General features: G+C 52.1%; 1 protein-coding gene across 2 annotated transcripts in view; it reads right to left on the bottom strand.

The window, feature by feature from the left end:
- Nucleotides 1-18065, bottom strand: part of WNT6 (Wnt family member 6) — a 49505-nt gene that overhangs the window by 16381 nt on the left and 15059 nt on the right. Inside the window, exons 3-4 of one of the 2 annotated variants that reach the window (XM_032966340.2) lie at nt 15887-16107; nt 6840-7219 (exon numbers count right to left, since the gene is read on the bottom strand). In XM_032966340.2, the coding sequence (XP_032822231.1) occupies nt 6840-7219; nt 15887-16107 (601 nt within the window). The remainder of the gene's footprint in view (nt 1-6839; nt 7220-15886; nt 16108-18065) is intronic. The other variant, XM_032966341.2, reaches the window with a different exon arrangement.

Below are 18065 nucleotides of genomic sequence, written 5' to 3'. Positions count from 1 at the left end.
CTGTCCTCTGGACAGTCCGGTCCCTTCACCTGATGAAGGCCACTTGTGTTGTGGCCGAAACGTCGTGATTTTTTTGTTATTTTATTTTTACCTACGTGACTTTACCGAATAGAACCAAAGAGTATTTGGCTCCTGTTATAAATCTCCACACCATAAGCCACTTCGTTGAGCTATCATCTGCGATAGCCAGGTCGCTTCTGAAAGAGAGCTGCATAGCTCATTGGGCCTTAACCTAGTAAAATAACAAAACTAGTTTTTAGTTTTATAACGGCAAGTTATGCCACTCTCCAGAGCGCAGTGAGTGTGACTATCGTCGACACAATGACAAATCGTCCGTGTCTCCAGTTCACGTTTAAATGTAGTCGGTGTGTACACAAGAACGAGGTCATGGGGAGGCTGTGAACCTCTCGTGACCGGTTAACTACCCAGTATTGCGTATTTCTCACTAAGCCTAGAGTCACAATAATCATGCTCAAGACTCTGTCAGTCCAGAGTCAGAATCTTTATTTTATTTAGACTGGAGCAATCCACTGCCGGATGACGGCCTACCGATAACCATGTCGGTTATGGAGGTCGCGTGACCATACTTCACCACCGTTTGTCGGTTGGGCGCTCACCTTGGCCCGGTGGAGAGATATTACTCGCCACTGACGTTAGCCGTGGTCGGGCATCGATTTCAATTAGCTGGCAGTGCGCAAACCCATTGTGCCACCGCTGCTCCCGCCTCCCCACCGAGGCAGCACGCTGCGTATTGAACGTAAAACACCAGCTTTGGAACACGAGAGATACATTTACACTGGAGTCGTTATAAATACCAACCGGGAATATAGGGTTAGACACGCAGCACGTGCAAGCACGCGCCTTTGTATGAACGCCTAGTACATGTGCGTAAATAAGGGGCCGTCCATAAATGACGTCACGCTTTTTTAGACGATTTTTGACTCCCCCCCCCCCCCTCTCGTCACACGGCGTCACAAAAAGTCAGAGCCTCCCTCAAATATGACGTCATAAAGCTCTGCTCCCCCTCCCCCCCCCAAAAAAAAACATATTTCCATTTTGAAGATAGGGCATGCTTCAAATCGCTTTAAACTATAGTCGTTGTAGTGCGTATTTAATGTGGCGCTGCACTCTGATGTTGTAGGAGAATTTTTTTTATTGAAAAAAAGTCTATTTAATAAAGTAGAACGTGTTGATATTTATTTAAAGTTGCGCATTTTGATGTGACGTCACATTTCTCAAACACCCCCCCCCCCTCCCCTCGTCACAAAATCGTCACAAATGTCTGACACCCCTTGCCCCCCCCCCCCCCCCCCACTAGGTGCGTGACGTCATTTATGGGCGGCCCCTTCGTGTTGTTGACGTGAACACACGTAACGGTTACGGCCGCTTTGTCAATCCACTGCCGCTCCACGCTGTGACGCCTCTGCGGGCTGCTTGACCATACTTCACCACGTCGCGGAGCTTGGGGTTCCCAGGGAACGGTTCAGATATCACGCGACGCCCATGGTCGACATGGCAAAAGGTTTTGTAAAGACAGCGCGCTCTCACCACCACGCCCACCAACGCGCATCACCGGAATTTGCATGCGGATTTGCATAACGCGTTAAAATAATCGATAGGTTCACACGCGCAGTTCGGCATATGCACCGTAAGGATCGATCCTCATCGAAGAAATCAATATTGATCGTTACACGCCGACTGAGAATATGACATTGCGTCATGCAGTGGTTTATGTTATTACATTACATACATCATTGGCTGATGTTTCGGGCTACGACCCTTCATACACGTGGCAACGGTACTAAAAGGATTACAGTACGTGGATCTAGGCACACGTGAGCACGGCAATCTTATCATATAGCCCCATACCACGTGGGGAGCGTCAGTAAAGTGGGATTGCCTGCGGTGGTAAGGCGTTTGTTTATGTAAACGAAATACCGTTTGTGTGCGAGTGTGTGGGGAGCGGTGGTGCAGCGGTTAGCGCGCTGCGCTACGAACCCTGCGGCCCGAGTTCGACTCCCTGCTCACGGTCACCAACATCGAGGTCGACTCAGCCTTAAATGAGAACCTGGTGCAATGTGTAAACATTGCCACTAGGTAGTCAAAGGCGGTCGGGTGTGGTGCTGGCCACCCACCCTCTCGTGTGCTGTGCCGGTCTTCATAGGTGCTCGCTAACAGCACTTTCCACAGCCACTGTTAAGGTTTTAACGGGGGGGATATTTGTCTTTGTGTGTAATCTAAAGACCTCAGGACCGCAAGTTCGATTGAGAACGACGTAACGCCATGCGACACAAACGCAAATTCAACAGAGACGTCAATTCAAAAGTCACAACTCTGCATCGCTGGACCGTGAGAGATCACCACGGCTGGAGGGAGGGCTTCGTTCAGCAGTGGATAGATCATGGCTGACGATGATGATGGTGGTGGTGGTAAGGAACTCGCGTAAAATTAGCATAGCATCACTAAATCTGAGTAAACTCCATTAAAACTGGCACCGCCCAATCGATGCAACATAAATCAATGACATCAGCAATGCTCAATTAAGCAACGCATCTGACATTGCCAATCACATTGACACAACTCAATAAAATAAACAGCTCAAATAATTAAACACAACTCATTTTTACGATGGCACGGTTGACTACTTACGTTCAGCGTACACACAAAGCATGCATACACACCAATACAAATACTATATCCAATTCCACCGAGACAGCTCAGCCCATCGTAGAAACCAACAGGACTCAACTTGCCAGTAAAGTCAATACAACCCAAGTCCAAACATGACTCAACTCGGCAAAATTACACCGCGATAGCTTCAACAATGAACCCCACACACCTTGTGTTCTCACTTAACCCAAGACAACGCATCTCACCAATTAAACTAAAACAGGATCATGCTGCCGAATACGCCACTTCAACAGATGCCATTGAGGGAACATGAGTTGTCTGAAAACATCTTAATACATAGGGGACCGCAGATAGTGACAAATTATTGATTAGCGACGCATCACGGCCTCGCTGCTGCTGCTTTCTAGCTCGTCTGTGGTTCCTTTAGCGATTGTGAGATTCAGTTTGCGTGAACGATGCTAGATACATATCCATGAAACTAAACATCGCCATTAACTCGGACAACTCCATGAATTCACCACCACTGATCTTGTAAGCACAAGCCAAGACAGTTCAGCTTTCACGAGACAACACCAACCCCGAGTCTCCAGTTCGTCTGATTCTTACCCGATTGACAGGTACAATCCGGATGCAATCCTGATACAATTCAAGGTACAATCCGGATACAATCCGGGTACAATCCGGATGCAATCCGGGTACAATCCGAGTGCAATCCGGGTACGATCCGGGTGGTGTGCTGAGAAGATGAATGGAATGACCTGTACGTTGACAGAGAAAGCCTCCCCTCTCCCAGACTTTCCACATTCCTTGTCAGTAGGGTCCTGGATTGGGTTATTGGGCCAGTGCAACTGCAATGAGCGATTTGCATTGTCTGGGAAGGTACAAGGGGGATAAACACCGACTCAATGCTCCGTGGAGTGAGCTTGCTACCAGTTAACAAACCAAAAACGCTGAAGCGCAAAATCACATCGTAATAAGCAGTCCAAACGGGAGGGATGCGAAGCCATCGAAGTACGTGGTGCGTAATTTTCCTACTTAGAAACTAAATAAAGATCACCTATCATATATATAGCCAGGGTGTGGTGACACACCTGGAATACAGAGATATGGAGACATGGGTTGGTGGTGTACCAAGAGCTGTGAGATGACCGAGATGATTCACGAACCTATCCGTACGGAATGGTGACTATAAACCCGGCAACCTGAGTTGAATTCCTGGCCAGTACCGCACTCACAAAAGTGAGGTGTCATATCTGGACCAGTCCTACTCCCCCTAAAGGCGAAGGTACCCTGTGTAGCTGTAATAAACTGTTGGGGAAAGTGCTGTTAGCAAGCACCTTCGAAGGCCAGCACGGCACAGCACCACGCCCGGCCGCCTTTGTCTCCTCAGTGGCGATATTTGCACATCGTACCGGGTACTTATTTAATGTTGAGCCGACCTACGGTGGGCCCAGGACCGATTAAAACAATCGTCACTGGGTGTTGGCCGTGAGCGGGAATCGAACTAGGGACGCCTGGTTCGTAACGCAGCGCGCTAACCGTTGCACCACCGCTCCCCACTCGTGCCCGCCCCCACCCCCCCCCCCCCGCTCCTTGGCTGGTTTGGCTGCGTCTGCTCAAACGATGCCTATCACCAACATGGCGGGAGGCCTTCATCCAGCAGTGGATTGACCGGGAGGCCTTCATCCTGCGAGTCGATATCGCGAGACCCATTACGAGCAGAACGGCAGGATAGACCAACAACAATAACGACAGCGCCGACAACATCAATACCCCGCACTTGTGTGGCGCACACTCGAGGCGATTGTGCCGGGCGCCGGGCGCGTTTCATTAGGGCGACGCTCCTTTTGAAGGGAGACATTGTCCACAATTTGAACTTCTCCCCAAGTCCCCCACCCACCCATGCACCCCCCCTCACCCCTCACCCCCGCCCCCAGCAATGCAGCGCTCTCGTGCCCCACCCCTCGCCTCTGATACCGCCCCCCCCCCTCCCTCAAGCTCCACTGCAACCCCACAAGACAGCCGTGATCCCTCGTGCGAGGTGCTGCATTCATATCGGATCGTCCGTCCGCCCGTCCGTCGATCGATTCAATGCTCGTAGGATATTCAGTATCGGAACGCTTTGCTGTAATTACTTCGTGTTTGGTTATGGAATTAAAGATTTAATACGGCACATCGCGGCATACACGGGAGTCTGTTTCACCGCGTGCGACAAATACATCCTGTGCGAGGAACGTGTTCGTCAATCGATCCGTCGGCCTTTCTGGTTTCCACTTTCCGAGTCTCATCAGCAGCCTCGTGCCAGCGTCGTCCGCTCGTGGCTTCAGCCCATGCGCCCCTGGCGAGTTGTTCACCTGCCGTTCATTTTTTTTTTGCTCCCTCAGCCAAGGAGTGCATCACCTTGTGACTGAGAGTCGCGTCACAGCACTACTCTCTGAATCCCTTCATCAAGGGGCATATTCGTCCACACTTCGGACATGCAGTTACATTCTCTGCTAAGAGCCTTCATATTTTTTGTCAATCAAACCGTTTTATTAATTATTATTATTATAATTATTGTACGTCTGTACGTACGTTGAAATTGTTTCGCACCCTACGAAGCCAACCGTGCTAATCGGAGGTGCGTGGGGAGGGGTTCACATCAAACTAAACACGAATTCTTCTGAGCTGGGAATTTACCCGAATTATCTTCTTTGGTTCTTTCGGTAAAGTCACGTAGAATGAGAATAAAATAATACATTGATAAAATAAAATAACACAATAATATTCTCACGACGTTTCGGCCACAACACAAGCGGCCTTCATCAGGTTGTCCTACCAGACAGTCTCGTCCCTTCACCTGATGAAGGCCGCTTGGTGTTGTGGCCGAAACGTCGTGAGAATATTATTGTGTCATTTTATTTTATCAATTTATTATTTTATTCTCATTCTACGTGACTTTACCGAAAGAACCAAAGAAGATGAAGCATTGCAGTCACGAAAGCTTTAAATCGAAATTTACCCGAATTAAGCAAGAAACCGCATGCAACATGGGCGAGCTTTTTGTGTGACCTTGTCTGAGACCACCAACCCTTTTGTGTGACCTTGTCTGAGACCACCAACCCTTTTGTGTGACCTTGTCTGAGACCACCAACCCTTTTGTGTGACCTTGTCTGAGACCACCAACCCTTTTGTGTGACCTTGTCTGAGACCACCAACCCTTTTGTGTGACCTTGTCTGAGACCACCAACCCTTTTGTGTGACCTTGTCTGAGACCACCAACCCTTTTGTGTGACCTTGTCTTAGACCACCAACCCTTTTGTGTGACCTTGTCTGAGACCACCAACCCTTTTGTGTGACCTTGTCTGAGACCACCAACCCTTTTGTGTGACCTTGTCTGAGACCACCAACCCTTTTGCACGAGAGAAACCCGATTTAATCACGCGCGGCTGAACCCCGGTTACCCAAAAGCCATGGAGGATTTCAGCGGTGCCGGCTCAGGGTCCCCATGCCTCAGCCACGAGGAGGAAACTCTCTCAGAGCCCACACAGCTACCTGTAGGCGACTCGCGCCATGCAAACCAACGTGGATTTGGTCGAAACTCATTGCCGCTTGTTGCCGTTGTCCATGATTGCAATGCAATTCTCACGAGGCCCCCACGGTGTAAAGTGTCGTCCCCAGCCCTGAGCGTTATCCACTCTACATCTCTGGGCGCCACGGTGGCTTGGAGATGTTAACTTACCTCGCCTGGTATACAGGAGGTCATGGGTTCGATCCCGACCCTGACGACTGCTGTATATTTGGAGTTTGCATGTTTTCCCCGTGGTCGCGTGTATTTTTCTTCGGGTCCTCCGTTTTTCCCCTCTACGTTTAGAATCAACGTGTCCACGTGACAGACCACTTTGTTGAGCTATCATTTGAGACCAGGTCGCATCTGAAAACGAGCTGTATAGCTCAGTGGGCGTTACCTACTAAAATAAATAGTAACAATTCTAATATTCTATGAAGAAGTACCATTGCCTGAAACGTCGCCTGTTTGGTCCGTGTTGGTGAAGGGTGGTCGGCAAACACCCGAGAATCGATTCCGATATCACTCACCGCTGGCTATAGCCGCGGCGGGGAAATCAAAACTCGTCTAGGGCCGTCGTGTTCATCGCGCGGTGCGCTAATCGCGGCGCCACCGCTCCCCGGCCCGCGCGCGCGCGCGCAGACAAAGGGGATCAACTCACCAGGCGGCCGGCCTCGTTGTTGTGGAGGTCGATGAGCGTCTTGATGTCGCTGCCGTCCTTCTTGCGCCGCGCGTCCATGAACTGCCGCGACTTGTCGTAGCCAAACTCCACGTCGTCCCCGCAGCCCCCCCACTCCCACGCCGTGTGGTGGCCCTCGGAGTCACGCTCGCCCTCCGAGCCGTGGTGGTTGGTGGGGGGCGCCCCGTGATGGTTGGGTTGGGGGGGGCCGTGCTGGGCCGGTGGGGGGCCCGGGGGCGCGCGGCTCCTTGTGTTTGCGCAGCCGCACTGCGGAAGCTCGCCCATGCTGCACGCCTGCGTCACCGCGTGCGTGACCCCCGCGGACGTGATGGCGTACACGAAGGCGGTCTCGCGAATGTCTGCTGACACACGCGAGGAAGTTGTGGGGGGGGGGGGGGGGGTGTGGTGGTGGTGTGCGCGCGCGTGTGCAAGGGTGTGTGAGGGTGTGTGTGTGGGTGTGTGTGTGAATGAGGGTGTGTGTGTGTGCGTGCAAGGGGGTTTGTGTGTGAGTGTGTGAGTGTGTGTACGAGGGTGGTTTGTGAGAGTGTGTGATGGTGTGTGTGAAGGCGAGTGAGGGTGGACGTGGGTGTGTGTGGGTGTGTGAGTGTGCGAATGAATGTGTGCGTGTGTGTGAGGGTGTGTGTGTGGCTGTGCATACACGTGTGGTTGTGTGTGTGTGTGTGCACGTGACTGTGAGCAAGTGTGAGTGTGGATACGTGCGTGAGAGTGCGTGGGGTGTGGGAGTGGTAAGGTGAGTGTGTTCACGTGCGTGCGTGTGCACAAGCACGTGCGCGTGTTTGTGAAAGTGCGATTGGTGAGAGGAGCAGGTTGTTGTGTGGGAGACATGGGGAGGAAACGGACAGCCTCACTTTTAATCGTTTAATATAATACCGAGGTAAACTCCACGTTGTTCTTAAATCACCGTCGCCTTCTGCGTGAGATATAATAACTCGCACACGTGCATACGCGTATCCGTAAGAAAAAAACTATTACTTTGCACATTTCACAGACATGGGTCAATTTACTGCTGGATCAAGAACCTTTTCACGCCGTGACGGCCACGGGAGCTATTTGACCATACTTCACCACGCTGGTCAGTGCGTGTTGGTGAAGCGGAACGTAGGATCGGCCCGGATATCACTCGCCACTGATGTTAGCCGTGACTGGGAAATCGAACTCAGGTGGCCAGGTGAACGGGACGGTGCGCTAACCACCGCGCGACCGCTGCCACTATTGCAAATGTTTAGCTTCAGTTATTCTTAACGGGTCTGTAAACCGCCTCACGACAACACGTTCCATGGACGCGAACTCATGTGTGTGTATATATAAAACAATAGGTTTTACCCTTTCTGGCACCTGTTTTATTGCCAAAAATGGTAAAACATTTTGTTATATTTCATGTATATATGTGTTGCGTGTTAAAAAGATTAGTTTCATTGTTCAAACACTCAAATGCACCCAGATGCTGTCTTAGTTTACAACCATAACTCGGAAGCTAAGCTAATGTTTTTAACCTGGTAAACACTTGGGTAGGCAGACTGCAAAGGAACAGCAGGTGTTGTCGGCTTGGAATCTGATTGATTGCTTGCTTCTGTGGACAGGTGTCTTTTATACAGGTAACAAGCTGAGATTAGGAGCACTTCCTTTAAGAGTGTGCTCCTAATCTCAGCTCGTTAGCTGTATAAAAGACACCTGGGAGCCAGAAATCTTTCTGATTGAGAGGGTGTCAAATACTTATTTCCCTCATTAAAATGCAAATCGATTAATAACATTTTTGACATGCGTTTTTTCTGGATTTTTTTGTTGTTATTCTGTCTCTCACTGTTCAAATAAACCTATCATTAAAATTATAGACTGATCATTTCTTTGTCATTGGCAAACGTACAAAATCAGCAGGGGATCAAATACTTTTTTTCCCTCACTGTATTTGAAGTTTCTATTTTCTCACCGTGGCCACGTGGATTTTTCTTCGTGTCCTCCGGGTTTTTGCCCTCCACATTCAGAATCAACATGAAGCGTTTAGAGCATTTGGCCGCTATACATTTCTACATGATAAGCCACTTCGTTTCAGTTATCATTTGTGGCGAGGTCGTTTCTAAAAAAAAGTGCTATATAGCTTAGTGGGCCTTACCTGGAAAAATAAAAAAAAATAGTTTCGTTTTACGAACAATGCATTCTTAAACGCATCTTTGGGGGACCGCCCTCGTAAGTGTGGTGAATATTCCCCGTGCCATCCGATGCCCTCCCACATGAAACCCACCTCCCATTCATAGAATTAGCCAAACATCCAAATTCGGGACCCTGTTGAACTTCAGCTGTTCACCACAGACACTTTTTTTCTCCTTCACTTAAAACGCACTCTGATTGAACATTCCTCCAGCTATATTCTGAGGCATGGCTTAAAATAAAATATATTGAAAGGCGCGTCCTTTATGAACTGCACGAACCGCTTTGAAACATTAGAAAGGTCAACTGCAATATTTCGGAGACAGATGTTCGAGGCAAGGAGTAAGTTCACCGCGTTCGCTTCTGGGGCGGATACTTTAATAGAGCGACTGGAAATTAAGCTTCTGGGGCCTTTGGGTACAAAAGTGCGCATGTGGAGGAAGTGGCGTGGAAGTTTGGGATTGCAACGTGGCAGAAAAGTGTCATGAAGAAGGAGGTTGAGATGGGTGGGACACCTGTGCAGTCGTCGATCGAGGGGAAAGACCTAACTGCAGTTACCGCTGATGTTGCTGCTGCTGCTGCTAATATTGTTGCTGCTGCAGATGATGATGTTTTTGCTGCTGCTGCTGATGATGATGATAGACAGTGAGAGTGATTATTGACGGACATGTCAACTGTGTTGACACAAGTGAGGAAACCTAAAGCCGCCAGCTGGTGATGATGAGACTGTGATTCGTGCCTCTTTTAGAACTTGCCAACTGCAACCAGAGGCAGACGATTATTATGCGAGTGTAAGGCCAGCCTTAAGTAGATGAAGCATTGCGCAATGCCATGCGATCTGCCCAGCAGGAAAGAGCGGTCACGACGTGTGGTGGCATCAACAGCATTGGCCCTGATGACGTCTTTACCCTCACTTGAAGCAGACGTGGAGCGTGTGTGTGTGTGAGCGTGTGTGTGTGTGTGAGCGTGTGTGTGTGTGAGCGTGTGTGTGTGTGTGAGCGTGTGTGTGAGCGTGTGTGTGTGTGTGAGCGTGTGTGTGTGTGGTAGTGTGTGTTTGAGCATGTGTGTGTGTGGTCGTGTGTGTGTGAGTGTGTGTGGTAGTGTGTGTTTGAGCGTGTGTGTGTGGTAGTGTGTGTGAGCGTGTGTGTGTGTGGTAGTGTGTGAACGTGTGTGTTTGTGGTAGTATGTGTATGAGCGTGTGTGTGTGGTAGTGTGTGTGTGAGCGTGTGTGTGTGTGTGTGGTAGTGTGTGTGTGAGTGTGTGTGTGTGGTAGTGTGTGTGAGCGTGTGTGTGTGTGGTAGTGTGTGTGTGAGCGTGTGTGTTTGTGGTCGTGTGTGTGTGAGCGTGTGTGTGTGTGGTAGTGTGTGTGTGTGAGCGTGTGTGTGTGTGGCAGTGTGTGCGTGTGTGGTAGTGTGTGTGTGAGCGTGTGTGTGTTTGGTAGTGTGTGTGAGCGTGTGTGTGTGTGTGGTAGTGTGTGTGTGAGCGTGTGTGTGTGTGGTAGTGTGTGCGTGTGTGGTAGTGTGTGTGTGAGCGTGTGTGTGTGTGTGGTAGTGTGTGTGTGAGCGTGTGTGTATGTGTGGTAGTGTGTGTGTGAGCGTGGTGGGTGTACACCCAGGACCCCATTCCAACCTAAAGTGGCCTGGTCTCAGTTATCTGATGAAAGTTGCAAGCGAGAATTTCATCATCGCTTGCGGCTGGGATTGGCATCGTCCCCGACTCCTCCTGATGTCGAGGGTAAATGGGCGAGGTTTAGGACTGTGACTCATGCAGCTGCAATGGCTGCTTTGGGTACGCGGTCCAGACCTCCCCAGACACCCTGGATGACAGAGGAGTTGTTCACGATGGTTGAGAAAAAGCGACAGGCCCACTGTCATCGGCTACAGAATCCCACGTCAGAGAATGAGGAGGCTTACCGCAGCCTTCGCTCGGAGGTTCGGAGAGCCGTGAGGCGCTGCAAGGATGGGTGGTGGTCGCGGGTTGCTGAGGAGATGGAGTCTGCCTCAGTGGCCCGTGATCACAAATCTCTATTTAACTCCATCAAAAAAGTAACCTGCAGCGCCACACCTATTACCATCATTAGGGGAAAAAACGGTGATCCAATTTCCGACCCCCAGGAACAGGTTCGCAGATTTGCTGAGCATTTCTGTGAGGTCCTGGGGGAGGGAAAATCCCTCAGCCAGGAAAACATCGTGGCACAAAGTGAGGATGACCCTGCTGAGGCTGCGGTGCCTCAAATATTGGATGAAGTCACCCCCTGTGAGTGGCTGGCTGAGGTGCCATCTGCTGAGGAAGTATTGAAGGCGATCCGGAGTCTGAGACCAGGAAAGGCAGCGGGCAGAGATGATCTCCCAAGCGAAATGCTGAGGGAGGGTGGCGTTTGTGCACAGACTGCCCTATATGACATCATAACAACAGTCTGGACCACTGGACGGGTTCCGCAGGATTGGAAGGATGCCCTGGTGGTCCCCCTTTTTAAGAAGGGGGACCGCACAGACTGTAACAACTACAGGGGCATCTCACTCCTCAGTGTGCCGGGAAAGGTCCTGGCAAGGATTATTCAGCATCGCCTTGCCAGGCACGCTGAGGAGAGGCTTGCGGAGCCCCAATGCGGTTTCAGGAAAGGGCGGTCCTGCACAGATGCCATATTTTCTGTCCGTCTGCTACAGCACAGGTGTAGGGAATTCCAACAAGACCTACATCTCTGCTTTATTGACCTGGTCAAGGCCTATGATACCATCAGTAGGCCTGGGCTCTGGGTCGTTCTTCGTGCTTTTGGAGTACCTGACCCTCTGCTCACGATCATTAAGGACCTTCATGATGGTGAGCGGGCCCGGGTAAAACTACGTGGCCGGGAGTCAGAGCCATTCCCTGTACACCTTGGGGTGCGACAGGGATGTCCTCTGGCTCCCACATTATTTAACATCTATTTTGACCACGTAGTTCGTGAAGCCTTCAATAGCTGTACCGGGGGAATCTCCATATGGTACAGATATAATGGGAGGCTAATCGATGCCCGGGTGCGGTCAAGGGATGGCTCCCTATTGCTCAACCACGTTATGTATGCTGATGACTTGGTAATAGCTGCTCAGTCAGAGGAGGAGTTGGAGACGCTGCTGCTGAGACTGGAGCGTGCCACTAAGAGGTGGGGCCTTACCATCAGCCCCACCAAAACTAAGCACCTGCCTGGGTATTTTGTACCATCGGACACTCCACCCCCACAACTCCCAATCGGTGATGGGGCAGTTGTGGAGAGAGTGGAGAGTTTCTCATACCTGGGCAGTGTGCTTATGACTGGCTCCAGTTTAACAGCAGAGGTCTCACTCCGAATCAGTCGAGCGGCAATATCTTTTCATCGGTTGCGTAACGCTGTGTGGAAGCTACCTGGTCTGTCGCTCCGCACTAAGCTTCAGGTCTTCTCGGCCACGGTCATTCCCTCCCTTCTCTACGCTTGCGAAACGTGGACCCCCCTAATGGAACATCTTCGCCGGTTAGAAACATTTAGGCTGGCCTGCCTACGATCCATCCTGGGTTTAACCAGACTGGATTGTGTGAGGAGCTCACAAATCCTTGAAAGATCTGGGCAGGGTCCCATCGGTGAGCTCCTCCGGCAGGCAAGGCTGCGATGGCTGGGTCATGTAGCCCGCATGCCCAGCCACCGCATGCCGAAACAGCTTTTGTTTGGCCGGATTGAGGGGGCTAAGCGGGCGCGGCACGGGCTAGAGAAGAGATGGAGTGATGTGGTACAGGAGGACGTGGAGCTGAGTGGACTTGCCGATGACTGGTACCAGCGGTGTCAAGATCGGCCTCTGTGGAGGAGGCTCGTGAAGGATGCTACTGGGCAGTTGGAGGCAGTCGCCCTCCAACAACAACGGAGGGCGGAGGAGCGACGCTCACAACAGCGAGCGGAGCGCCGGGTGGCTAAAGCACAGCAGGTTGGCACAGTAGGGGGCACAGGTGGTGCATCAGCCAGTCATCTCAGTCAGTCGACCCGTGGCACCTGGGTCTGCCCCGTGACCTCCTGCCAGCGGGCGTTCGACACTTCACGTGGCCTCAGGGTGCACATAGCCTGGCACAAGCGTCGTGGTGACGTCACCGCCACTTAGTGGCGAATGGCGGTTGTTGTTGTTGTTGTGTGAGCGTGTGTGTGTGTGGTAGTGTGTGCGTGTGTGGTAGTGTGTGTGTGAGCGTGTGTGTGTGTGGTAGTGTGTGCGTGAGCGTGTATGTGTGTGTTAGTGTGTGCGTGTGGTCGTGTGTGTGTGTGTGAACGTGTATGTGTGGTAGTGTAGCGGTTATCGCGCTGTCCTGGGGAGACAAAGGGGGCCGGGCGTGGTGGTGGCCACCCACCCCCTCGTGTGCCGTGCCGGCCTTCATAGGTGCTCGCTAACCGCACTTGCCTCAAAAGTCTGTTTAAGCTATACGGGGGATCTTTGTATTTGTGTGTATGCGTGTGTGCATAGGCGAGCGGTGGCGCAATGGTTAGCGTGCTGCGCTATGAACCCGGCGACCTCAGTTCGATTCCCGCTCACGGCCACCACCAACACCAGTAACGATTATCTTAACCGGTCCTGGGCCTCCCCTAGGTCGACTCGGCCTCAAATTAGTGCCTGGTGCGATGTGTAAAAATATCGCCACGGGGGGAGACAAAGGCGGCCGGGCGTGGTGCTGGCCACCCACCCCCTCGTGTGCCGCGCCAACTTTCATGAGTGCTACTCGCTAACAGCACTTGCCCCCAACAGTCTTGTTACAAGGCTACACGCGTGTCCTTTGTCTTTTTGTGCGCGTGTGTGAGCGCCTACTCTGGGACTTCTCGTCGGGATCACGTATCGCCTGGCACTGTTTGAAAGTGCTGCTCGGACTGTTTACGGAGTTATCCACGATTTATCAATTTCCACAATGCTGCTGGCTTCTTTGCGCTGGCAAGTGCTAAATGCCCCTGTGCCGACGTCAACTGAACGCTTTTTGGACCACTTTCATACGGCGTCTTAAAGCTGTATACAACGTGCCCATTGCAATGTTGTATCGGTGTCATATCTAAACTCAACTGGACGTTAATTTTTTTTTTTTTTAAACCAGGTAAATTCGCGCTGAGCAATGTCGCTATTTTTTTGTTCAAATGCGACCTGGACACAAATGAGAGCTCAACGAAGTGGCTTATCGTCGCCTGACAATGTGTCGCAGCCAAATACTCTAAACGCGTGCTTGCAAAAATGTGGAGGGAAAAACCCGACGCACCCGGAGAAACACCCACGCGACCACGGGGAGAGAGACACGCAGACTCCGATTATACCATAGTAGGCGAAGCAGTTAACATCTCGCCAAACTCGCCCCCCCCAAAAAAAATATATTGGGGAAGCGGTCACAAAATGCTAAGCGTTTTCATGCACCCCCTCCCCTCCCTCAACTAAGTCCTCACTGACTAGCGCGGTGAGGTGTGGTCCAAATTGAAAACTCATTTCTTTATAACTGTTTTTGTGTGTGTGTGTTAGTTTGTCGTCTTTCCCACGCACGTCCGATGAGCGCGGTTCGCTATGTGCGTTGCGAAAGAAGTTCAACATACAAACATGCAAACGCCATGGGCAACGTGGCGCGCGCATGATTTCATCCAGCAGTGGAGTGCCCAAGGCTGGCTGTACAGTGATGTAAACTACGACGTGGGGCACGTGTCTCGACAAGAACGACACGAATGCTTCGGTCGGACGTCCGATCCCAGGAATAACTCTGCTCTGAAAATGGGCCATTGCCCGAAACGTTAGCCTAATGACGTGTTGTTGCCGTGACCTCGAAATCTGTCGACCACAGCGAGAAACAGTCGTTACATAATTGTTCTATATCTCTGGATCGCGAAAGCAGTGGATCCAGCAGTGCATTGATCATGGCTGAGGACGATGATAATGGTGTGACCTGCATTTACATTTTGTATTTATTTACGCGAGCTAAATGTGCTCGCCAAAACGGCAAAGGTTACGTCATACGTAAATATATATATACTCACACGTACCTTGTATACTCTATAGACTTAAGCTGTGTATACGCCGAAGCTTGCACCGTATGAGGCGTTGTGCGCGCTATCTCTCCGTGCGCCATGCTGCCACGATTAAGACAAAGATCCCCCGTACAATCTCAACAAACTGTTGGGGCAAGTGCTGATAGCGAGCACCTACGAAGTGTCGGAACGACACGCGAGGGGGTGGGTGGCCAGCACCAAGCGCGGACGCTGTTGTCTCTCTCGTGGCGATGTTTGTAACCCGAGTGGCGATGTTTACACATCGCACCAGGTATTCATTTGAGGCCGAATCGACCTAGGGGAGGCGCAGCGTCAGATAATCGTCACCGGTGTTGGCCGTGAGCGGGTCGTAGCGGAGCGAGATAAAATTGCTACCCTACCGCGCCCCCACACTGCTGACACACACAAAGACAAATATCCCCCATGTAGCCTTTCACAGACTTGCTGTGGCAGGTGTTGTTAGTGAGCACCTATTAAGGTCGTCACGGCGCACCAGTGGATCGTGTGGCCAGCAACCTCGACTGGCTCGGGTGAGGTAGGAGAGTGCGTGGAGGGGAGTAGGGTGAGATGAGAGGGGAGAGGCAGGGAGAGTGCGTGGAGGGGAGTAGAGTGAGATGAGAGGGGAGAGGGAGGAGAGTGCGTGGAGGGGAGTAGAGGGAGATGAGAGGTAGGAGAGTGCGTGGAGAGGAGTAGAGTGAGATGAGAGGGGAGAGGTAGGAGAGTGCGTGGAGGGGAGTAGAGGGAGAGGAGAGGGGAGAGGTAGGAGAGTGCGTGGAGGGGGTAGGGTGAGATGAGAGGGGAGAGGCAGGGAGAGTGCCACGCTGCATCACACGCACGCCACGGAAGCACACACACACACCCTGCTGCAGGATCTTGCCGAAGTACTTATTGGTGACGGTGCAGTTCCACCGGCGGAATCGGAACTGGTGCTGGCATTCCTTGAGCGCCAGCTTGGCCCCCTTCGCCACCTCGGCGACGACGTTGGGCGCCGTGACGCACAGCTCCGCCTGCTTGCCTGCGAGTCGCTTCGTCTTGCGGCAGATGCTGTTGGGGTCCATAACGAGAGGGCTGCCCACGGCCCTGTGGGTGGGTAGGGGGGGGGGGTAGTGGGGAGCGGTGGTGTAGCGGTTAGCGCGCAATGCTAGGAACCCGGCGACACGGCCAACACCCAGTGACGATTATCTGAACCGGTCCTGGGCCTCCCCTAGGTCGACTCAGCCTCAAATTAGTACCTGGCACTGTGTGTAAACATCGCCACTGGAGATACAAAGGCGGCCGGGCATGGTGCTGGCCACCCCACCCCCTCGTGTGCCGCGCCATCCTGCATAGGTGCTCGCTAACAGCACTTGCCCCAGAAGTCTGTAAAGGCTATATGGGGGATCTTTGTAGTGGTGGGCAAGCTCGGCCTCTGTGGAGGACGCTGCTCCTGGGCGGTTGGAGGCAGTCGCCCTCCAGCAATAACGACGGAGGGTAGAGGAGCGACGCTCACAACGCAACGGGCGGCTAAAATGCAGCGAGTTGGCACAGTAAAAGGGGGAGGGGGGCACAGATGGTGCATCTGCCAGTGGTCTCATGTCAATCAAGCCATGGCACCTGGGTCTGTCCCGTAACCTTCTGTCAGTGAGCCTTCGATTCTTCACGTGGCCTAAAAGTGCACCTGGCCTGGCACAGGCACCGTCGTGACATCACCGTCACTTAGTTGCGAACGCCGGGTATTGGTAGTGTAGTGGTTAACGCGCTGCGGTACGAACCCGGCGACCCGAGTTCGATTCCAGCTCACGGACAACAGCAGTGATGATTATCTGAAAACGGTTCCTGGCTTCCCACTAAGTCGACTCAGCCACGAATGTGTACCTGGTGCGGTGTGCAAACATCACCATTTGGTAGACAAAGGAGACCGGGTGTGGCTCTGGCCACCCACCCCTCGTGTGCCGTGCCGGCCTTTTTAGGTGCTCGTTAGCAGCACTTGCCCCAAAACTCTGTTGAGGCTATATGTACGGGGGATTTTTCACTTTGTCTTGTGGTGAGCGATCGTGTCCTGGTTAGTGCACTGCCCTACGATCCCCGCGACACGAGTTCGATTCTCGCTCACGACTAGACACAGTGGCGAATATGTTAACCGGTGCTCGATCTCCCCTAGGTCAACTCAGCCTCAAATGAATGAGCACCTGGTGCGGTGCGTAAACAGCAGCACTCGGTACCGGGCTTGGTGCTGGCCACCCACCTTCCCACCCCTTTTTCGTGCCGAGCCGCTCTGAACAGCACTTGCCACAACAGTCTGTTAAAGGCTATACGGTGGATCTTTGTCTTTCGTGCGTCTGAGTGAGAGTGCGCAACCTTTTGCAAAACCAGCATGAGTGTGTGTGTGATGGCGCGCGCGTGTTTATGATTTGCTGGGTGTCAGAGAGAGAGAGACGTAGGGAGGGAGAGCGGGGGGGGGTGACGTGTGATGTGTAACGTGTGTCACCTTACGATACGCACACGCGTGCGTCTGTAACCACACACATTTATGCGCAGCGCTCACACGCAACGCATCATAATTGTACCGTGTCCGTCCTTGATTATGTTTATCAAAATGATTTGTGTGCATCTCTCTATGTGTGTGTGTATGTGCGTATGTGTGCATTTACAGTATATGTGGGGAGCGGTAGTGTGGCGGTTAGCGCAGCTGCGTTGCGAACCCGGCGAGCCCGCGTTCCATTCCCGCTCACGGCCACCACCAACACCAGTAACGATTATCTGAACCGGTCCTGGGCCCTCCCCTAGGTCGACTCGGTCTCAAATGAGTACCCGATGCGGTGTGTAAAACATCGCCGCTATTGAGACAAAGGCGACCGTGCGTAGTTCCTGGCCACCCAACTCCTCGTGTGCGGTGCCGCCCTTCATCGGTGCTGCTCGCTCACAGCACTTGCCTTGCCCCCAAAAGTCTGTTCATTCTGTACGGGGAATATTTTTATTTTATTTTTCTTGTGTACACGAGTGCGTGTTTTCTTGTGCGTTCACGAGGACAGTTGCGTTCGTGCGATTGCGTCCGTGGA

The sequence above is a fragment of the Petromyzon marinus genome, chromosome 2 (assembly GCF_048934315.1).
Source record: "Petromyzon marinus isolate PM22_M1 ecotype Great Lakes invasive population chromosome 2, UKy_Petmar_22M1.pri1.0, whole genome shotgun sequence".
NCBI lineage: Eukaryota > Metazoa > Chordata > Hyperoartia > Petromyzontiformes > Petromyzontidae > Petromyzon > Petromyzon marinus.
Note: the sequence above shows the minus strand (reverse complement) of the source record. Positions and strands in the feature narration are given on the sequence as shown.